This window comes from Microtus ochrogaster, linkage group LG4 (assembly GCF_000317375.1).
Source record: "Microtus ochrogaster isolate Prairie Vole_2 linkage group LG4, MicOch1.0, whole genome shotgun sequence".
Taxonomy (NCBI): Eukaryota; Metazoa; Chordata; class Mammalia; order Rodentia; family Cricetidae; genus Microtus; species Microtus ochrogaster.
The window spans coordinates 22,089,964-22,113,128 of NC_022030.1; the positions used below are offsets into that span (position 1 = coordinate 22,089,964).

Here is a 23,165-nt window from a genome sequence, read left to right on the forward strand (position 1 = left end):
CATCAGTCATCCCAGGACTGGGGAGGCCAAGAAGGAGGATTGCAAGTTCCAGGCCAGGCTGGGTTACATTGTAAGACCCTGCTTCATAAAACAAAGCAAGACAAGAGGAAGAGACACAGGGCATAGAGCTGGTGCAGCAAGCACACACCAGTGTGGCCGCTGTTTGACTAAAACATTTTTTTCTTTAAACAAGATACAATGGTACATGTCTGTATCTCTAGCAAGTTGGGAGGTGGGGGCAGGAAGATCAGGAGTTCAAAGTCATCCTTGACTGTACAGAGAGCTCAAGACCAGCCTGAGATACATAAAACCCTGCCTTAAAAACCACCACCACCAAAAATACATGTGTAGTTTTTAAGTTATGTGCATGATGTTTTGCCTGCATGTTTGTATGTGCACTATAGGTATGCCTGGTGTCCGTGGCAGTCGGGATAGAGGGCTGCATCCTCTGGAAGTGGGGTTATGTGTGGTTGTGAGCCACCATGTGGGTGCTGGAAACCTGGGTCCTCTGCAAGAGCAACAAGTGTTCTTAACCGTTGAACCATCTCTCCACTCTGCGTTTTCGGGACAAGTCTCACTACATAGCCCAGGCTGACCTCAGAGACTTGATCCTCCTACCTCAGCTTCCCAAGTGCTGGCATTAGAAGTATGCCCTGCCATGCTCAGCAGCTGATCTCCTCCTGCCCTGTTCTCTGTGGAGAAAGTGCTGCTGTCTTGAGCCCCCTCTGGTAAGCCTCTCATCCAAGCCCCTCTCCCATGTGATCCATATTTATCCTTGTCAACTATACCCTCAGTGACCGCCACCTCTGTTTCTTACCTTGCCTGAGTCCATAGCTTCTGCCAGTCTCTCAGGGCTCAGCTCCGAGGAGCCTGTTGACTTTTGGATCCAAGTCGATAGCTCCTTCTGAAATGGGGTGGTGGCTGACGTGGGTGAGGGTAGCCTTGGGTAGCCACACCTGTGTCCCCCTCCCCCATCTCACTTGTCACTTACACAAAGCCGAGGGCTGGTTAGCGCTGTCACCTTCAGCTGCATGAGGCTATTTCTGGCTGGGCCAGAGGTGTCCACGAGAGCTCGTGACAAGTCCACACAGCGCAGCATGGTGCTGAGGTTCCCCTCATACCAGGCCTCACTGGCCGGCCAGTGGAAGTCAGTTTCCAGAGTCTAGGGGTCCCCTTCCTACCCTCATCCCATCCTCCTTTGGCCCCGCCCTCTCTCTGCTCACCTGGTCTTGGCAGTGGAGTCCGGTTCTTCCTCCGTGGGTACTGCCAGCAGAGGCAGGAGTCCTAGCGCCTGCAGCTGCTGGACACAGCCCCTCACCTCCTCTGCTGTCTCCCCGGCCACAAACTGCCCATAGATGGATGCCCGGAGAAGTGCGCCCGAGAGACGGGAGCCCAGGAGTCGCTGAGACCAGGCCTGAAACTGGGTGGTAGGGAGTGAGGGCTCAGAGCCAGGTCTGGGCAATTTCAGACCAGTCCTTGTGCTGGCTCCTCACCGCGAGTCCATGTGTAACCAACGGGGGCCAGGCGCACAGGCGAAGCACCAGCAAAGCCCGCGCCAGCTCCGCTGTTTTCTTGAGATGGAAGGCCCCACCATCAAAACGCAGGGGCTGCCAGTCAGCTGTAGAGGGTCTGGAGTGACAGGAGAGCGGCAGACGTGTCCAGAGCATTGTTAAGTCCCTGGTCACAACACCACCCCAGGGGCAGACAGGAGATCTACCAAATGCCCCTTGCCCAGCGAGGGGGCAGTGACTGATTAACTGCGCAAATCTTTAGGATAGCAGGCTCTTGGGGAGGGGGGCAGTTAATAATTAATAGTTAGGGACAGAGGTCAGAATAACAGTGTCAGGACAGGTAACCCCCCAGTGACAGACCCCAATAACCTTCAGCCTGACAGGCCGACAGATCTCAGGCGCCCAACTTGCACTGCTGAATAAGCGGCTGGACCCAGGAGCAGGAGACTCAAGTTCAAGTCAGTTGGGCTTTGCAGTCTCAGCCAGCAACCTCGCCTCTTTTGTTGCAATCAGTTCGTCTTCCAGGGAGCAGCAGGGTAGAGTTACTGCACACACTTAAAATGCGCATAGCCCACAGCCCTGTTATCCTTGCTAGACATGTAGTCTACAGAATGTGAGCATGGGCATCAGGAAAAAATGTCCATAAGGACCTTAACCCCAAATGAAAGCAATCCAAATGTCCTCCAAATAGGCTGGATGATAACATCGAGGTGTACACAGAGGGACTCACGCAATGGACTACTCTACGGAAATGAAAAAAAAAGAACTCTTCCTATGCCACCAAGTCTTTATTTAATTAAAATTTTATTTGCTTTTTATTTTATGTATTTTTGTATTTTGCCTGCACGAACTTCTGAGTATCAGATGAATGCAGTGCTCATAATGGCCAGAAGAGGGCATCAGATTCACTGGAACTAAGGCTACAGAAGGTTGTGGATGCCATGCCGGTGCTGAGAGCCTAACTTCAGAGCTCTGCGAGAAGCACTTTTAGCTCTCAAGCTTCTAACTATCAGCACATCTCTCCAGCCCTTGTTTCTTTTCTAGATGCTTTTATCTGTCGAGTTTTTAGGTTTGCTCTGCAGAACCCTTTCATCCAATAACATGCCTGCCTGTCTGTGTTCCTGAGTGCAGACACCCACCTCCGATCCTTCTGGAGCTGGAGTTACAGGCAACTGACATGGATCTGGGAACTGAACTCCGGTCCTCTGGAAAAGCAACAAAGGCTCACAACCTCTGAGCCATCTCTCCAGACCCATTAGAGTATTAAAACAAACAAAATATAACCTCACTATATAGCCCAGGCTGGCCCTTTGAACTTACAGCAATTCTCCTGTCTCACCCCAGCCTCCCAAGATGGCTTTTTTTCCATATGTGAACCCTGAGGATCCACAGACTAGAGACTCCTCAAATTCCACTGGGTGCAATTCCTGTGGGGACCATAGACACATTGAAACAAATAATGGCCTGGAGGAAGAAGTGTCCTGACATCTTGGCAGTGGCGAGCTGGGGCGGTGCCACACCAACTCCAGTGTCGTCTGTGTGACATGACCTATGTCATTATGCCGGACGGGAGCTACGTGTCCCATGGGACTAGGCTTCCTGGAGGTCAATGGCAGACAGCCCGGTATTAGCCACCGCTGAGGCATAGACAGGTTTCTCGGTTAGCTGACTATGCGGGATATGAGCTTTGCACAATTTCTTTCATAATAATGATAGTCTATATATCTACAAGACAAGGATCATTCTCTTCAGGAACAGCTCTGACTACAGCAGAACCTTTGTCATACACAGGGTGTATGATGAGCAAGGGAATAGATGGGTTAATGTTGATGGACAAAGACTGTTATATTATACTCTGAACTTTATGGATAGGCTTGCTAGATCCCAACCCCCATAGTGTCTGCTGCATAAGAAGGTACAAAAAAGTATATTTCAGCAGGTGCAGAGAACTGATTAGGTATATTTGGTCACTAGATGAAGTAAAGGGTTAGGAAGAGGAAGGGCCATGATAGCAATAATGAGACAGAAACTTTCTATTCATAAGATGAAACCACTTGTCTGAGGTTTACGTTCTCAAAGACAAGATTTCCTCTTCTAAGGATGTTTTATGTCTAACACCTGTCCCTGGTAATGTGACTAAAAGAAGCTTCCATACTGTGCCAACTGATGACACATGGCCTTCTGACTTGTTCTTTGTTTGATTACTATATAATGAAAACATAAATTTATTAAAAGTACAGCAGATACCAAGCACTCTCTTGTGTGTTGTGTCTGTCTGTCATTCGCCGAACTTGTGCCTTCCTGCGTACCAAGACCCTGCTTCTCCCGCGGTCTGAGTGACTCCCCTGAGTGGCAGGGTGGGGGAGGGGGACATTGAGAATGAGCCAGGTGTGGCGGCTCCCACCTCCAATCCCAGCACTGAGGAGGGTGAAGCAGTAGGGTCACCTTGGAACCGTGCCTCAAAAAGGCAAATAAAACCAAAAGCAGCAAATGAAATAGAGAGGCTGGAGAGCTGGCTCAGTGGTTGAGAGTGCAGGCTACTCTTCCAGAGGACCCGGGTTTGGTTCCCAGAACCCACATGGTAGCTCACAACCATCCACTCCAGGAGATCTGACACCGTTGGATGCACATACAAACACGTGAGAAAAACACTCACATATCGAGAAAATAAATAAACACAATAGAGCCAGTAGGACAGGGCTTGTTGGGTGAAGGCACTTGCTGACCAGCCTGGAGCCCAATCCTTGGGACCCATGAGGTGGACGGGGAGAACTGACTCCCACAGATTGTCCTCTGATGGGCACATGGACTCCATGGCATGCGTACGCGGGGACACATTCTCATAAAATAAATAAATAAATGTAATAATTTAAAAGCATAGCGAAGATGAGAGGAAGACGGGGAGAGGCTGGGCTGGGAGCGCTCGGTGCCGGCCTCACGCGCGTGCACAGCACAGTGGGCTGCTCGGAGGCTGGAGGGGGAGGTTTTGGGTTGTTTTGAGACCTAAACTGGCCTGTAACTTACTGTCTAGTCCAGGCTGGTCTGGAACTCACGAACCTTCTGCCTCTGTCTCCCAAAGGCTTAGATTACAGGAGTGTGCCACCATGTGAGTCTCCTGGAAAATTCCTGAATAAAATTTTGTGAGGAGATGAGGGAAGGTTTTTACTAATAACACAAAAGCTGTTAAGGGGGAGGAGCCAGAAGGCCTCTCACTGGTGCTGACTGGGTTTCACGAAGGTCTCTGTGGCAATCACTGGGGAAGAAGGAAATACTTGTCACCTTGGGCTGTCGTCCCCCCCCAGCCCCCACCCCCGCTCCTGTCTGAGCTCTCACCTGATATTTTCCAAAGTGAGACCATGCCCTCACCTGCAAAGATGGGCAGGCTTTGAGTGATGAGCGCTGGACAGCCCAGTGGCTGATGGCTCTAGAGACAGGATAACAAGAGCCTGGAGGCTCCATGGAGCGCTCTTGCCAAGCGTGTGCCAGGCCCAGGGCTTTGTCCCCAGCTCCGCCCGTAAACAAATCAACCCCAAACTCAGAATACGGTCAAAGCTGGAATAATTCATAAATGGCCTCATTGTTGCTGCAAAACGGCTTTTCATCGTTGGCTAGCCTGTGAACCCCGGAACACGACCAACCTTTTTGCTGTTTCTTCTACAGCTAGTCAAGCTCGGCTCCGCCAACCCCAGCCTTGAGCTTCATTTTGCACATTAAGAAGGTGCCTTCAGCTAATGTACCCCTGGAATCCTGCCTCAACACCGGCGTCGGCTCATTGAACCAATAGTGGGACCCAGGGACTGTTTACCTATAGGAGAAACCCCTTGACCACGTTTAGTCTCAGCCCAGATCCAACCCTAATCTCCAGAACTCAATACACAAGCCCCAGATAGACTAGGTCTTTTCAAATGCGCTAGTACCGTCCCCTGGTGGAGATTTAGGGAAACTGCATGAACGTCTGCACTTGCCTCATTAATAGGCTGGTCTCCCTTCTCCAGACAACCTCACCCGTGCAAAACCCATCTGATCTATTAGCTACTTGGATATCCCACCCCTGAGCCGTTATTTTAAGCCCAGACATGGAGGCACATTCTTATAATTCAGCACTGCGACTGGGAGGCTGCAACAGGAGGATCGAGAGTTCCAGCTCAGCCTGGGCTACGGAGTGAAGTCCTGTCTCAAAAACAGCAAAGGCAGGAGATAAAACTCAGTGGTAAATCTTCTACCGAGCATATGCCAGTCTCAGGCACCATCTAGCAACACAATATAGATTTATTACGATAAAAATGCACACAGGGGCTGGAGAGATGGATGGCTCAGTGGTTAAGAGCACTGCCCACTCTACCAAAGGTCCTGAGTTCAATTCCCAGCAACCACACGGCGGTTCACAACCATCTGTAATGAAGTCTGGTGCCCTCTTTTGGCCTGCAGACATACATGCAGGCAGAACACTATACATACATAAATACATCTTTTAAAAATACACATAGGGGCTGGAGAGATGGCTCAGTGGTTAAGAGCATTGCCTGCTCTTCCAAAGGTCCTGAGTTCAATTCTCGGCAACCACATGGTGGCTCACAACCATCTGGAATGAGGTCTGGTGCCTTCTTCTGGCCTACAGACATACACACAGACAGAATATTGTATACATAATAAATAAATAAAAACACACATAAAATAAAATGTCTATCTTAGCCACTTTAAAAAAAATATCTGTGGGCTGGGCAGTGGTGGTGCATTCCTTTAATCCCAGCACTTGGGAGGCAAAGGCAGGTGGATCTGAGTTCGAGGCCAGCATGGTCTACAGAGTGAGTTTCAGGATAGCCAGGACTACACAGAGAAATCCAATCTTAAAAAAAAACAAAAACAAAAACAGAAAAAGGTGGAAAGTGGTGAAGAAAGATCCCTGAAGTTGATCTCTGGCCTCCATATGTGTGTTGTGAGCACAAGCACACACACCTGGATGTGCACACACACATACATGTGCACATGCACACACACACATAAGCACACATGCGCACATACACACGCACGCACACACACACACACGCACGCACACACACACACACACATAAGCACACACACGTCACGTTCCATTATTTACCTCCCTTTGCTGACCCATTCTCTGGCACATTTAGACTGTGCTCACACGTCGAGAAACACTAGTTTCAGCACAGACGAGTCTATCTCTCTACAAGTCTCTAGTTTTGACTGTTTTGGTGTTGACACCTGAAGAAGCATTGCTAGATCACCATGTAATGTTAGATTCATTTCTGAGAGACTTCCGTACTGTGCTTCACGGCCCCCAAACCATTTTCCATCCCTTCACCAATTTGCATTTTCTCCACCTTCTTGACAGCTGTGGTTGGTTTCAATTTTCTCTGCTGTTTTATTTTTTCAGGGTTTTGTTTTATTTACTTTATGAAATTATTTCTTTTTATCTTTTGATACTATAATATAATGACATCATTTGTGTGTTTAAAATGTATGTGCATTTGTTTGTATGAAATGTGCATTCAGGCACCTGGGGAGGCCAGCAGAGGGCGTCTCAGTCCCTGGAGCTGTAGTTAAACGTTTGTGAGAAGACACCCAACACTAATTCTCTTACCTCTCTACCTCCCGAGTGTGGGATTATAGTTTTGAAGTCCAATTTGTCCCTTTCTTTCTTTCTTTCTTTCTTTCTTTCTTTCTTTCTTTCTTTCTTTCTTCCTTTCTTTCTTTCTTTTCTTCCCCTTCCTTCCTTCCTTGCTTTCTTCCTTCTTTCCTTCCTTTATTTTTCAAGACAGGATTTCTCTGTGTAGCCCTGACTTGTTCTGGAACTCACTCTGTTCAAGGCTCACCTTGAACTCACAGAGATCCACCTGCCTTTGAGTGCTGGGATTAAAGGTGTGCATCACCTTTTAAATTTTTAATATTTATTTTGCATGGAGAGAACACATGCACCTCCGTGCGCAAGTAAATGTAAAATAAAACCTTTGGAAATGGGCTTCTCCTTCCACCACGAGGGTCCTGGGCTCAACTCAGGCTGTCAGGCTTCATGTCTGTCTTCGTACCAATGAGTCCTCTCGCTGGGCCTTTTTCTTTTATTACCTATATCCAAGAAGCTGTAGCTAAATTAATACATCATATCCTCTGTTTCCTTCTGTGCTCTTAGCTCTTAAGTTTTGGCCTTTGAGCCATTGTAAATTTGATTTCAAGTTACTTTTAGTATTCCATGTAAAGTCCATTTTGACTCTTCCATAAGTGATATCCATTTCCCTGGGGTCAACGGTTGAAGAACCTCTCACCCACATCAAATAGTCTTTGTTCCTTTATCAAAAAGCATCTGGCTAGGGCTGGAGAGATGCTCAGTGGTTTGGAGAACTTCCTGCTCTTCCAGAGAACCGTGATGTGATTCTCAGTCACACATGACAACTCATGACTATCCATAACTCCGGTTCCCAGGGAGCCAGCATCCTCTTTGACCTCTTCAGGACCCAAGCACACACATGGCACACACACACACACACACACACACACACACACACACACACGTGCAGTCTAAGCATTTGTACATATAAAATGAAAGTAAATATTAAAAAAAATCTGGCCATATATAAAAGGGCTTATGTCTTGGATTTTTTCTATTCTAGTCCATAATATATTCTGGAATAAAATGGAGGAATGAAATATCATATGTTTCTCCTTGTGTCAGTACCCACATGTTGATTACTGTTGCTTTGTAGCAGGTTTTGAAGAGAGAAAGCATGAATCCTGGGCCAGCAAGATGGGCTGGGGGTAGAAGCACTTTGCCAAGGCTGATGTCCTAAGGGGAAGAACCGGCTTTCAAAAGTTGTTCTCAGAGGGTTCCAGAGGGCTCTGCAGTAAAGAGTGCTGGCTACTCTCGAGGAAGACACGAATTCAGTTCTCAGCACCCACATAGTGGCTCACCACTCTCTTAATTCCAGTTTCAGAGGCTCTCTTGCCCTCTTTGGGGGACATGGTATACAGACACACAGAAATACAGATACTACACGTTATTGCCTCTCAGCCTTTGGGCTAAGGTCAACTGCAGATACTATACATAACTTAAAAATAAAAATAAATTCTAAAAAAGGAATTGTCTTCTGATTATACCACATCTATCTATCTATCTATCTATCTATCTATCTATCTATCTATCTATCTATCTATGGAAAGCATGCCAGGAATGATAGTACATGTCTTCAATTCCAGCATTGAGAAGGCAGAAGAAGCAGGTGGATCTCTATGAGTACAAGGACAGCAAATTCTACAAAAAATTTATCTGCCTTCCACATAGGTGCATGGTGGCAGATACTCTTGAGTACACAAGCATGCACACAAGTATACACACATACACACACACACATACAAAGTAAGTAAGTAAGTAAATAAATAAATGTGTGACATTTTTTCCCAAGATGGGACACTTAGAACTGCACAGCCCCCGAGGCCCAGCCACACATCCTGTCTTTGCTTCGGTGATGTCATCATTCATCATGACATCAGCTCCTTAGTTTTGACTTTTTTTCTGCATCACCCACATTCCTCCAGTGTCACCATTTAGGTTTGACCTTACTTAGCCTTTTCTGTCTCTATAAATGTGCCTCTTTTTATTTTGAAAATAAATTGAAGCTACCATACCCTCTAATCCTAAATACATATTAGTGCTTGGTCCTAAGCTTTGCCCATGAATGAAACCGTGAGTGGGCATGCTTTCATGTCTATAGTCTTTTGCTGGAATCTGTTCCTGTTTGCATGTCAGTTATACACATTTCACAGACTGTGAAAATAAAACAAAACAGCTAAGATCTGGCAATGATCTATAACTCTAATTATTATTATTAGCTAATTCAGATTAACTGAACTCAAAATGAACTGGGGTTTTTGTTTTGATTTTGTTAAACTAAGGATTGAATTCAGGGCCTTGTGCATGCCAGGCAAAAGCTCTACCCTTGAGCTACACCCTAACCCCTCACTGGGGGATTCTAGGCAGGGGCTCTACCACTGAGCTACACCTCCAGTCCTTCACTGGGGGATTCTAGGCAGGGGCTCTATCACTGAGCCACACCCCAGCCCCTCACTGGGGGATTCTAGGCAGGAGCTCTACCACTGAGCCACACCCCAGCCCCTCACTGGGGGATTCTAGGCAGGGGCTCTACCACTGAGTGTTGTCAGAAGCTGTTCGTTCCTGGCCACTCAGACTCCTGAAAAAATCACACAGAAACTATATTATTTAAACCACTGCTTGACCAATCACTTAAGCATATTGCTAGCGAGCTCTTATATCTTAAACCAACCCATTTCTATTAATCTATTTCTATTAACCCATTTCTATTAATTTCTGTGTATTGCCACGTGTCTGTGGCTTTTTGGGTAAAGTTCCATCCAGCATCTGTCTCTGGTGGGGCTACTTCTCCGTGCCTCTGCCTTCTTTCTCTAAGTATTCAGTTTATTTTTCCCCACCTAGCTTACCCTTCCCTATCACTGGTCAAAGCAGCTTCTTTATTAACTAATGGCAATAAGATATATTCACAGCATACATAGGGGAATCCCACATCAACTGAGCTACCTCCACAGCACACCTCTTAATTTTGAGGCTATTAAAAATGTTGTTTTGAGTCAATGTTTTACTTTGTAGCTTGGAGCTCACTGTGTAGTAAGTCTCAACCTTAGAGAGATCCACCTGCCTCTACTTCTACGTGCTAGAATTCAAGGTGTGGGACAGCACACGGGTTGGATTTATTTTATTTCTAATTGTGTGCATATGAATGTATCTATGTGTTGGTATATACACATGAGCGCATTTGCCCATGGAGGTCAGAAGAAGACATCAGAGTCTCTAGAGCTGGAGTTATATGTGATTGCGAGTCACCTGATGTGGGTGCTAGGAGCCAGACTCAGGTCCTGAGGCAAGAGCAGTAGCTGCTGATACAGCCCTTAACCCCTGAGCCATCTTTTCAGCCCCTGTGCTTTTAGTGTCCCAGGCTAACTTTGAACCTGTGCTTCTCATGTCTAGGCCTTCTGAAGAGCTGGAATGACAGCGGTGGGCACTATGCCCAGTCTTGTATGTATATGTAGTGCCAGGGCTGGCTGCAATCTGTAGCCCAGAACCTCACACATGCTAATGCACAGGCTCACCTGCTGAGCATGTCCTTAGGCTCTGAATGGGATTTTAATAGGCCTTCCCTACTTCTAAAAGTTTTACTTTTGAAAAGCATAATGATTCTTAAAATGGCTTCTCATTGTTCAGATGTCGTTTCCAAGTGGCTCTGTCCCTTTGGAGAAGTTTCATTCCTATAAAAGGAGCCTTGCTTATCCCAGATGTCAACTTGAACCTTCTTGTCACTCACACATTCCCTCATGTCTTCTCCTGAAAAAGAAACCACGTGTTAGCATCATGTGGTGTGGTGCTCATTGAAAGATCAGCAAGAAAGGAATGCACAGGGCCAGTGGAGCAAGACACATCCTGGCTGCAAGAAAGGAACACGCAGGGCCCGTGGAGCAAGACATACCATGGCTTCAGGAAAGGAACACACAGGGCCCGTGGAGCAAGACATACCCTGGCTGCAGGAAATGGGTGTCATGAAGGTTCTCAGACCAGATGTCCCCTCAGCTCAAAAGGTAGAGAATCAGGCTCCACAGCAGCCAGGTCTGCTGCCACCTGGTCATAGATTCCCCTTGGATCTTCATACTTGAGACCAGGCCAGGGAAGGTCATAGGGGTCCTAATGGACAAGAAGTGGAGTCAGAGCCACAGAAAGACATCCTGTGGGACATCACTCTAGCTCTGGAGGACACACATCCCTGTCAAGCTTCCTTCTAAGCCTGAGATTTAGCACACTTGCTTGCCATGCACAAGGCCTTCTGTGCAATCTGCGGTGCTGTTGAAACCAAAACAGAACCAGAGCTATTATAAACAGTCATGTGGCTCATGCTTGTAATTCTAGTGCCCTAGAGGCTCTTCCTTTGGATCTGAGGAAGGCCTGAGCTACAGAGTGACTTCTAGGCTAGCCAGGGCTACATAACAAGGACCCATCCCACTTCAAAAGTTCTCTACCTGTCTGTGTAAAGGTGGAACTTGAGAAAAGTCAAGGTGGGGTGAGGGCGGATTCTGTTGAGTTAGGAGATAAGTAGACAGGAGTTTGTGAAAACGGCTCACTGTAATCACTTCCGTGTGTGGGGATCTTCTCTATATTTCTAAGGTTTAAAGCTGGATGTGGTAGCACATGTCTATAATCTTAGCACCCAGGAGTCTGAAGCAGGAGGATTTTGAGTTAAGAGCTACCCTGGCCTCCACATAGTGAGACAAAAGGTCAATGGATAGACAGATAAAACACAGGCAAAACACCCATCTCCAACAACAACAACAAACAACAACACCCAACAACAACAACAAACAACAACAACAAGGGTAGCTGAGGGCCGGATTACGTGACTCAACCACGTAATTCCAGTATTTTGAAGGCTGAGGCAGGAGAATTGCTGTTAGTTCAAGGTCAACCTGGGCTACAGAATGAGAGAGACCTTGCCGCAATAAATAAATAAATAACAAATAAATAGATAACTAATAAATAACTGACAACAAGAACAGCTCTCATGATGTCAGCTGTGGCTTCTGCAGGATGTGAGTCTCAGTTCGGTTTGTCTCATGGCTCCCAACACATTTCCCCATCAAAATGGAGAACAGCCTGGTGCGGTGACATACAACTGTGACCTCAGCACTCTCTGAAGTCTTCACTCTATAGAGAGACTTGGGATTTTTTTTTTTTTTTTTTGGTTTTTCGAGACAGGGTTTCTCTGTGGCTTTGGAGCCTGTCCTGGAACTAGCTCTGTAGACCAGGCTGGTCTCGAACTCACAGAGATCCGCCTGCCTCTGCCTCCCGAGTGCTGGGATTAAAGGCGTGCGCCACCACCGCCCGGCAAGACTTGGGATTTTTAAAGATGTGTGGAACCGTGGGATGGCTTGGAAAGCAAGGACACTGTGCTCAAGTCCGCGGACTCGTGTGGCAGAAGGAGAGAACTAATCTCTACAAGCTGCCCTCGGGCCTCCACACACACATGCACATCACACACACGGGGGAGGTCACATAGGTTGGCCCTTTTTGGAGGTGTGCTTTGTTTTAAGACTCAGAGAAAATGAACGCTGAGTTTAGCAAACTTGGAGCAGCACTGGCCCGTGAGATAAATACAGTCACCTCATCTGCTTTTGGGTTACCCAGGAGCTACAAATAGGTTGATAATTATAAATTGTTAGGAAGCCGTGCTGTGGTAGTGCACACCGTTAACCCAGCACTCGGGAGGCAGAAACAGTCAGATCTCTGTAAGTTCGAGGCCAGCCTGGTCTACAGAGGGAGTTTCAAGACAGGCTCCAATGCTACAGAGAAACCCTGTCTCTAAAAGTCAAATGAATAAATAAATAGTTAGAAAAAATCAGAGGATAATAGTATTTGTGCAGCATAAAAATTAACTGGAAAAAATTAACTAGAATTCACTGGGTGATGGTGACGCATGCCCGCACGCCTTTAATCCCAGCACTCTGGAGACAGAGGCAGGTAGCCTGGTGGGTTCGCATATGTATACGCTGAGACTGCTTCTACCCTGTAACAGCGACGAGATTCTTAAAGGAAGGCCATGAGTCCCCCAAAGCCCCAAATACTCGTTCTCCGGACCCACCAGCATTTCCCAGGGAACATAAGGTCCAGCACCACGGACAGCGCTTCAGCCGCCCTGTCATTGAAACGGATAGGCGAATCTGAGACCTGGGCCTGGGATTAACATTGTCACCAAGAGAGATCCTCGGCCCAGAGTGGTCAGGCTCAGGAAAGAGTCGGGCTTTTTGCTTTGTTTTGATTTTTTTTCTCCTGGTCCTTTTGAGTATTGGAAGACAGGCAGATACCCTGTACTCAGTTTCAACATCAGCGTGTCCCTGGGTGTGAGTGGGTGGTGGGAGGTTGAAGTGCTTGCCTGTAATTGGCACCTGCCAAGCCATCATCCTCACTCCATCCTGAGTTCTCTCTCAGCCCAGGTTATGGAATAGTGTGGACCTGTACGTCTCTGACCCTGTAGATGAACACTGACCCAGGCTTATTCGGGTAGTATAACACACTAGATGGGATGGCTCCCATGGGTAATGCCAGCACTCGGGAGATGGAGAACGGGCAAGTAGGAGTTCAAAGTCATCTTAAGTTACACAGCAAGTTAAATCTAGTCTGGGCTATATGAAGTATTGTCTCAAAACAAAATCTCCAAAACCAATTGATATATTCTATCATGTCTTAGTGCTTGGCTTAGCAACATGTGTGTGTGGCCAAAAGCAGACCAGTGTATGCCTGCACCGTGCATTGGGAACTACCTGGAAAAGAGTCATTCTCTTTCTTTGAAGATTTCAAATCTAACGGGAAGGAAAGCTGGCTCTACCGGGAGATGTTTAGGGAGAAATTCTGTGTCTAGTTGTGCCCGAAGACAATTCTAGCATGTAGCTTTTCAGCTGAGCGGATCAAAGACATCCTTCCTCAGACCAGCGAGATGGCACGGCGGGTGAAGGCACACATCATGAAAGTCTGGTGGTTTCCACAGAATTGTCCTCTGACATTGGCATGTGCGTCATGCATGCCCATCCATATATACACAAAATGCATGCCCATCCATATATACACAAAATGCATGCCCATCCATATATACACAAAATGCATGCACGCATGACATTAAAAAAAAACCTAGGTCTTTTGTTTTGTTTTGTTTTGTTTTGTTTTGTTTTGTTTTGTTTTTCAAGACAGAGTTTCTCTGTAGTTTTGGAGCCTGTCCTGGAACTAGCTCTTGTAGACTAGGCTGTCCTCGAACTCACAGAGATCCGCCTGCCTCTGCCTCCCAAGTGCTGGGATTAAAGGCATGCACCACTACTGCCCGACAAAAAAATTCTTAAAAATGCTTTCTTTCTAGCAACTTAACCAGTGTGGTGGAGATGGCTAATGGTCCAAGGAAACACATCCCTTCCTTCTCCCACAGTGTCAGAACTGTAGACAATAGCTCCTAGTCTCTGTGGCTAGACACAGCCATGTGATCATGTTCCCGCCAATCAGAAGAGAGCAGAGGGGAGGGTGACCATTTCTGGGTCTCTCTGGTGCCTTCTTTCTCTGTCTTCCTCTAGCTGGTTGATTCCCCACCCTCGCTAAGCTGACCTCAGCCTGCAGACCCAAGCAATGGGTATTTTAGAAAGTGACAGGAATCCAGGGAGACAACCCTGGGTTCTAAGTCACTGGGTACAGTGGGACTCGGCTTGGGCAGCTGCATAAGAAAGACCTCAGCCTTTTCCTTGGAGAAGATAGACTCCCACTATGTGGTCAAGGCTGGCCTTATACTCCCTACCCCACCTTCCTCCTCTCTGGCATGCACCATCATTCCTGGGTCAAGGTGTATCACTTTGGCTCCTCCTACCACTGCATTGAGGCTGGGTCTCTTTGTCACAGCTGTGTATCCTAACTGATACGCACAGTAGGAGGTGGGCTTTCAGCCCAGACAACCTGGTGATGAGAATCTCCTCACCATTTGGACTTCATCATAGAGAGGTCCCCAGACCCCAGGCGGGCCATAGGCTCTCTCCACCTCATCGTAGACATGTCCAGGGAAAGCTGTGTCTTCATCTTCAATATCTGTGAAGGCTGGAGTTGGCAGACATTAGTATTGGGGAGGGAAAGTGTCCCCTCAAAGGCTCACATGCTGGGGGTTCGAGCCACGGTTAGTCGTGCTAGTCTGGGAGGTTCTTGAAACTTCAGTGGAGGGAATGCCTGGCTGGACAAAGCAGGTCACAGGGATGTGTCCTTGGGGGAGGGCTCTCCTGCCTCTGGTCCCCTTCCTGTCTGGTTCACTCTGTTTTCTGTCCGCCGTGAAACGAGCAGCTCTCCTGGGCTACACAAACATGTAGCCAAGTAGCCATGGAGAGAACCCTCTGAAGTGAGGCAATAGAAACCTGGCCTCCTCTGAGGTATTTCGGTCATAGTAATATGGAAGTAGCAAACAGAGCTTGGAAGGAAAAGATATCAGAGGGCCCAGCTCAGATGTCAGGGTACCTGGAAACGGGGAGTCCTTGTGTGGTCATGACTCACCTTGGTGATAAGATACCTCTTCCAGTGTGGGGGGAAGCTGGGGGCTGAAGTCCCTCATGTAGTGGTAATGTGGTTCCACTTCTGTGCTAACCTGTCTCACATACACATGCACACGCATGAACATACATGCACAAACACAAACATACACATGAACACACACATGAACACGCACATGAACATGCACACACATGAACATACACAAACACATACATGTGCATGCATACATGCCCCACAAATAAATACATGAGCACACACATGAACACACATATGAATACATGCATAGGCATTGCTTGTGACTTACGACTCCAACATACCTGAACACACATGCACACACATGTATACACATGAACTTGCACATGTGAACATACACACATGAACATGCAATGCACAAACACATATATGATCCACACATAAACATACATGCACACAAAAACAATGCACACATGAACATGCACACACATGCATGCACACACACGAATACATGCATGAGCATACATGCACACATACACACAAACACATATGCACACACGAACATGTGTGCCCATGCATGCACACACATGAACACACACAAGCACACACGAACACAAGACACCTGAAAACGCATGTGCACACATTAACACATGCATGAACACACATGAACACACAAAACCAGTAAACAAGGTCATTTCCCTTGACTTGCTGGTTCCAGGAGATGACAGTGATTAGCTGAGCTGAGCTAAAGGCTGCCTGGCCACCCTCACTCACCAGGGAGCTTCTTGTGTCCTGGTCCCCAGTCCACTGACTCTCCTCATACTCATTCCTAATCCGGTCTTCCTCCGACCTTCCAGGACGAAAGTGTAGGTGAAAATGGGCACTGAGTCTGCCACCCGTCCGCACTCCCGAGCTCTCCCGCTTACCCTGCCTCTGTCTTCTCTGAGATCTCTGAAACAGGAAAAGGGGGCCTCAGAGACTCTGCTCGTGCCCACGGACCTGCCTGGGCAGAGCTGTGCTGTCCCACCCATCGGGTCTCCAGCTTGGCAATGGGGAGCCCTCTTCTCACCCTCAGCAAGGCGCCTCAATCTCCGCCGCCAGAGGAGTCCCCCAGCACAGGAGGCGCTGGACAGCAGTAGAAGACCACCAGCCGCAAACAGCACGGGCAGCAGGGGCAGCGTCAGGGGTCCTGGGAGCGGAAGATGTGCCCCTGTGAACCCCAACACCTGGATGCAGGGTTCTGAGAAAGCCAGTCCCTGACTGAAGGACCGTCAGCGTTAACCTCACTGCACCTGAGTCACCCAGAAGATGGGTGCAGCCGAGCACTTTGGGGTGACAGCACTGTGTAATGGGTTAACTGAGGGGGTAGCCAGGCCTAGGTGTGGGTGGCACCATGCCCCTGGGCTGGGAACACAGAGAATCAGTAGAGGAAGGAGGAAGCTGCCCTGAGCATGGACATTCTTTCTCCCTTAGCTTTTTGTCCACCATGGTGCGAACTGAGCTGTGCCCCATGGTGAACTGACACCGCCAAAACCATGAGCTGAAGCAAATCCTTCCTTCTCCTGAGTCCTCCTGTCAGGTACTCTGTCAAGCGAGGACAGCAGTAACTCACTGCCACCAGCAGAGGTCTCCACGGTCAAAGAAGGCAGGTCCAGGACTCCTGCTTCAACCCATCAAAAATGATCTATTTGTGATGTGTGGGAGCGTATGCATAGCGCATGTGCATTGTCCACGTGTGGGAGTGGAGGTCCGTGTTGGGTGTTTTCCTCTACTGCCCTCTGCCTTATTTTTAAAAAATATACACATATATGCATACATATATATACATACACGCATACATATATATACATACACACATACGTGCACATATACACATACACACACACATCATATATACACACCTAGCATATGCATACACACATACACATAACATATACACATATGTATACCCATATATACATAAGCATATATATGACAATTTATTTACTTCATATGTTTAAAGGTTTTGCCTGCACATGTGTATGTGCATCATGTGTGTGTGTCATGTGCCTGAGGTCAGGAGAAGGCATCAGACTCCCTAGAACTGGAGTAATGGATGATAGTGAGCCACCATGTGAGTGGTTCTGGAAGAATAGCCAGTGTTCTTACCACAGAGCCATCTCTTCAACTCCTAGTTTAGTTTTTTTCCCATTTATGTATTTTTTTAAATATTTATTTATTTATTTATTTATTTATTATACAATATTCTGTCTGTGTATGTCTACACGCCAGAAGAGAGCACCAGACCTCATTACAGATGGTTGTGAGCCACCATGTGGTTGCTGGGAATTGAACTCAGGACCTTTGGAAGAGCAGGCAATGCTCTTAACCACTGAGCCATCCATCTCTCCAGCCCCCCCATTTATGTATTATATATAGTGTTCTGCTTGCAGGTATGCCTGCACGACAGAAGAGGGTACCAGATCTCATTACAGATGACTGTGAGCCACCAGTTGGTTGCTGGGAATTGAACTCAGGACCTCTGGAAGAGCAGCCAGTGCTCTTAACCTCTGAGCCATCTCTCCAGCCCCCCTCAAGTTAGTTTTTAAGATTTATTTATTTTTATTTTATGTGGATGAGTATTTTGCCTGTGTGTAAGTGTGTACACAATGTGTGTGCAGTGCCCACAGGAGGCCAGAAGAGGGCACTGGATCCCATGGAACTGGAGCTATGGATGACTGTGAGCCACCTGATGTGGGACCAGGAACTGAACTTGGATTCTCTACTGTCTCCCTGGCTCCTGTCTTGTTTCTTTGGGACAGCGTCTCACTGAGGCTGAGGGCCACTGCTTTAGCTAAGCTGGCTAGCCAGCAAGCCTTTGGGGTCTACCTGTCTCTGTTCCCCAGGCCCAGGTTACAGCTGTGCGGCCACGTCAGGATTTCACGCAGCTGCTAGCGGTCTGGACTCAGGTCCCCTGGCCTTCACAGCAGGTGCTTTACCCACCGAGCCATCCCCCAGTCCCTGCACCCTTCTTTCCATCCAAGGCAGGTGGCTTCTTCCTCAAGTCGAGCTGTTAGCAGTGGGTGGGTCCGTGCTCCAGCAGAGCCTTTCTGTGACAGGAATCCCCCTGCACACCGGTCCATGTTAAGGCATGCCATTTGCCAGTGGGGGAGAGTGGCTAAAGGGTCGGAATTAAAAGCATGAGATAGCAGAGCTTGCCTTTCTTGCTGTTCTTGGAGCCCTTGACTATCTCCATGTGAGTGCTCCAAGGAACAATTACCTCCACTGTCCCAACCATGAGGCAGATGACTGCTACACCTATGAGAACGGATCTATCTGAGATCAGTCACAATCTAGTGGTCAGTTGACCACAGAGATGATTTAAGCGAGCCCAGGCCAGAACTATCCCAGCAGACTCATAGAATCATGGGAAATAATGTATGTTGCCAAGCACCTCCATGTTTGGGGTAGTATGTTACACAGCTGAAGCTTACTGATACAGCCACCTCACAGAGAGAGCATGGATGTAGCCAGTTCTTTTTGGTTGTTGCTGTTTGCTTTGGGGGGATGGGAGTGTCTCTCTATGCAGCCCAGACTGACTTCAAGCTTGTGATCCTCCTGTGAGCCTCTGGAGTGCAGGGATATGGGTGAGGACCAGCTAGCTGATGGCTTTAGAACTAAGATAAGGCTGGGAAGATGGTTCAGGAGTAAGAGCACAAGATTCAAACCCAAAAGCTGGCTATGGTGTGTGTGTGTGTGTGTGTGTGTGTGTGTGTGTGTGTTAGAGAGAGAGAATATGTGCATGTGTGTGAGTGTGCCTTTAATCCTAATTCTCAGGGAGACAAAGGCAGGCAAATCTCTGTGATTTCAAGGCCAGCCTGGTCTACATAGCGAGTTCCAAGACAGTCAGAAATACGCTGAGAAACCCTGTCTCAGAAAAACAAAAACAAAAGAAAAAAGAAAACAGAGCTATCTCTAGATTCACAGACCCTGTCTCAGGGGACCAAAGCAAAGAGTGATAGAGAACTTCCAATGTCATCCTTGAGCGTCTGCCAGAGGACATTCTCTCTCTCTCTCTCTCTCTCTCTCTCTCTCTCTCTCTCTCTCACACACACACACACACACACACACACACACACCCCACATGCAAGTACACACTTGCGAGCCTATGCACAGACAGCATTAAACTAAATTATGCCAGGCACGAGGGTTCATGCTTGTAAATCCAGTGTTGGAAGACTGGGGTAAGATTACTACAAATCCATGGCAAGACCCTGTCTCAAAAACAAAAAGAAACTGGGACTGGGGCTATACTGCAATGTGGTTGCAGGTTGTGCGCAGGCATGGCACTAGGTTTGATCCCAGCGTTGCACAAAAAGAGTTAAACCAGCTTACAAAAGAAGAGTAGAAAGGGACCTGTGGGGACCTGCAGGGGGTCAGCTAAGTCTTTGGCAGTGATGGCACAAGGGAGGAGGATGGGGGGGAGGGAGCACTTGCCTGGAGGCTGCTCTGTGGGTAGCTGGTGGTCTGTGTCTTCAAGAGTCTGGTCCAGGCCTGCGGGTGGAGAGAGATTAAATTAATACCGGGAATCGGATAAGCCCGAAGGATCCCTCTGCTTCCTAAGCTCTTCAGCTGACTTAAAAGATCATGGGAATGGCATGTGACTTCTTAGGGACGTTTTATTTTATTGCTTTTTAAAAAGATTTGTTTTTTATGTGTATCAGTGTTGTGCTTACGTGCATGTGTATGTACCATGTGCATGCCTGGTGCTCAGACGGTTGTGAGTCACCATGTGGGTGCTGGAGGTCCAAACCCAGATGCTCCGCAAGAGTAACAGGTGCTATTAGTGATTGAATCAACTCCCCCACCCTCTCAGTGAGGTTTTAAAGACAACACGCTACAGCAGTCCTGTGCCAATAATCACAGTGAATTATTAATTAGTGTTTTATAGTGAGCATGTTCCTTTAATGTGAATTACCAATTTGTCGAGTTAATAAAAAAGGGTGCTGGGAGAGGGGGAGATGGCTCAGTGGGTAAAGGCATTTTCACTAAGCCTGACGACCTGAGTTCAGTCCCTGGGCCCCACATGGTGGAAGAAGAGAAGTGACTCCTGCACATTGTTCTCTGACTTTCACAGCCATGCGGTGACATGCTTGCCTGTATACACGAACGCATGCACATAAATACATAAATATAAAAGCATTTAAAATAGTTTAGATATGCTTCTGCATTTATATGTACGTATGTAGGAACAATAAAGAAAAAGAGGCCATGCATTTGGTTGGAGAGGGGAGAGAAAAGGGGGGAATGATGTAATTATTTAAGATATAATTAATTAAATATGGGACAGTGGGGGAGATGGCTCAGCAGGCAAGCACAATGGCCGATCTTCCAGAGGACCCAGGTTCAGCTCCAGTACCAGCATGGTGGCTCACAACCACCTGTAACTCTAGTTCGAGGAGATCTGTCCCTGGCTGGTATCAGGCACACACAGAATGCACATACATACAAGCAGGCAAAACACCCAGGCGAATAAAAAATTTAAGAATAAATAATGTTTAAAAATGAAAATAAAAAAAAACAAACAAAAAAATTTAAAAAAAACAAAAAAAACCAAAAAAATGAAAATCAAGAATGTCTTAAAATAGAAAAAAGTAAATTTGAAAACAAATATTTAAAGATATTCATCTCCATTGGAGTTCCACGGCAGAGCTATAAATCAGAAAACTGGAGTAGGGAGCTGAACATCGTCTGTGTTTTATTATTCAAGGGTGAAGACTGGAATGTAAGGAGACATGGCCGGGGGGGGGGGAGACCAGTAGGAGTGTTGACCCCTTAGAGGAAGACAGAATCGGAGGCGCTCCTGTCCAGAGTAAGCTGAAGCAGAGCGGGACATTTCCTTTACATTTAGGTCATAGTTTTTCATTGTCCAAGAAGCACGTGAGATAGTCATTTCCTTTAATCCTCTCTACTGCGAGAGGAACCTACTTCCAGAAACCTGGGCGGAGAGCTCTGGGAGGAAAGCCTGTCTAGCTGGGTTGGTGGCGGTGGTGCACACCTGCAATCCCAGCACTCACAACTGTCTGCTGAGTGTGGTGGTACACACCCGCAATCCCAGCACTCACAGTTGTCTGCTGAGTGTGGTGGTACACACCCGCAATCCCAGCACTCACAACTGTCTGCTGAATGTGGTGGTGCACACCCGCAATCCCAGCACTCACAACTGTCTGCTGAGTGTGGTGGTGCACACCTTTACTCCCAGCACTCAGGAGGCAGAGGCAGGTGGATTTCTATGCATTCTAGGCCAGCCTGGTCTGCATAGTGAATTCTGGGTTAGCCAGAGGTACACAGTTAGACCCTGCCTGAAAAACAAAACAAGAATCTCCCTATTTTCCCATTCCCTAGTCATTACAGACCAGTGGCTAAAAGTTGGCCCTAGAGCCCTTCCCTGCCTGAGTTTAAAGCTTTTATCTCCAGCTCCTCCTAGCTGTGTGACCTTGGCCAATCTGCTTAACTGCCCTGCGTCTCAGTTCTTTGATTTGTGAGTAGGAGAAATAACAGCTTCTACTTTGCTATACCATCCCCAAAATTGTCCAAAAACCCACAAAACTCTCCCCTGCTCAGGACTGCCTCTTCCCACCTGGGGTAGTGATGGAGACCTGGATCCCTTTGTCAGTCAATCCACTGTCCCCAAGGGCATTGCTGGCCAACAGCCAGATCCTGTATCGCGTAGAAGGCTTCAGTCCAGTCAGCGTGAAGGTGGTGGCCTGGGGTGGCAGGACATCCATGTAGAGGTATCCTGGAGTCTCGAGGGCCTCATACCTGTGTGGGGGAACAGGTCAGCCAAGCGTCTCTCTCCACTGTCTGGCCCACGTCTCCTGCCTCGGTGGAGGCCCCACCTGATCTGGAATCGCTGAGGCAAACCCCCGTCAAAGCCAGGCTTCCACTCCAACCCTACTGAGTGAGGGGTTGTGCTCACCACCTTCAGTCCCCAGGGAGGGTCAGGGCGGCCTGGGAGAGAAAGAGGGGATTGTTAGGGGGTACAAAAGGAGTCTAGAAGCTTCTTTCCAGAGTCTCACAACCACCTGTAACTCTACAGGCACCTGGCACACAAGTAGTTCACAATATACATGTATACACAACACTCACACACATAGAATTAAAATAAATGAACTTAAAAAAATCACCTTGAACACTGAATCCAAAAACCCCAAGTTTTGCTTCCATCGAAGTGCGTGGGGAGGGCAATCCTCCCCACCACATTTTCTTCCCTCCTTGTTAGTTTGTTTGAGAGAGGGTCTCCCTCTGTAGCCCTGGCTGACCTGGAACTCACAGAGATCCACCTGCCTTTGTCTCCCCAGTGCTGGGATTAAAGGTGTGTGCCACCACACCCAGATTCAAACAATTTTTTAATTATATTCTATGTATTTCTCTCTCTCTCTCTCTCTCTCTCTCTCTCTCTCTCTCTCTCTCTCTCTGTCTCTCTCTCTCTCTCTGTGTTGTGGAGATCAGAGGACTATTTGTGGGAGTCAGTTCTCTTCTGTCACCTGAGGGCTCCAGGGGTGGAACTTGGGTCACCAGCCTTGATAATAAAAAGCTTTTTC

At 47.5% G+C, this 23,165-nt stretch overlaps 3 protein-coding genes across 3 annotated transcripts in view; all 3 read right to left on the bottom strand.

Annotated features, from left to right (window-relative positions):
• The window catches only part of Prodh2 (proline dehydrogenase 2), a 12,694-nt gene extending 10,985 nt beyond the window's left edge, over positions 1 to 1,709 (bottom strand). Inside the window, exons 1-4 of the mRNA XM_005361246.3 lie at positions 1,494 to 1,709; positions 1,224 to 1,420; positions 992 to 1,130; positions 818 to 904 (exon numbers count right to left, since the gene is read on the bottom strand). Coding sequence (XP_005361303.1) covers positions 818 to 904; positions 992 to 1,130; positions 1,224 to 1,420; positions 1,494 to 1,667 — 597 coding nt within the window. The 5' untranslated portion in view covers positions 1,668 to 1,709. The remainder of the gene's footprint in view (positions 1 to 817; positions 905 to 991; positions 1,131 to 1,223; positions 1,421 to 1,493) is intronic.
• The window catches only part of LOC113457658 (zinc finger protein 420-like), a 1,205,902-nt gene that overhangs the window by 874,730 nt on the left and 308,007 nt on the right, over positions 1 to 23,165 (bottom strand). The gene's annotated exons all lie outside the window — the stretch shown is intronic.
• Nphs1 (NPHS1, nephrin) overlaps positions 11,104 to 23,165 on the bottom strand; it is a 25,449-nt gene continuing 13,387 nt past the window's right edge. Inside the window, exons 21-29 of the mRNA XM_005361249.1 lie at positions 22,461 to 22,572; positions 22,202 to 22,383; positions 20,059 to 20,115; positions 16,652 to 16,771; positions 16,509 to 16,533; positions 16,344 to 16,432; positions 15,613 to 15,693; positions 15,053 to 15,168; positions 11,104 to 11,235 (exon numbers count right to left, since the gene is read on the bottom strand). Coding sequence (XP_005361306.1) covers positions 11,104 to 11,235; positions 15,053 to 15,168; positions 15,613 to 15,693; positions 16,344 to 16,432; positions 16,509 to 16,533; positions 16,652 to 16,771; positions 20,059 to 20,115; positions 22,202 to 22,383; positions 22,461 to 22,572 — 914 coding nt within the window. The remainder of the gene's footprint in view (positions 11,236 to 15,052; positions 15,169 to 15,612; positions 15,694 to 16,343; positions 16,433 to 16,508; positions 16,534 to 16,651; positions 16,772 to 20,058; positions 20,116 to 22,201; positions 22,384 to 22,460; positions 22,573 to 23,165) is intronic.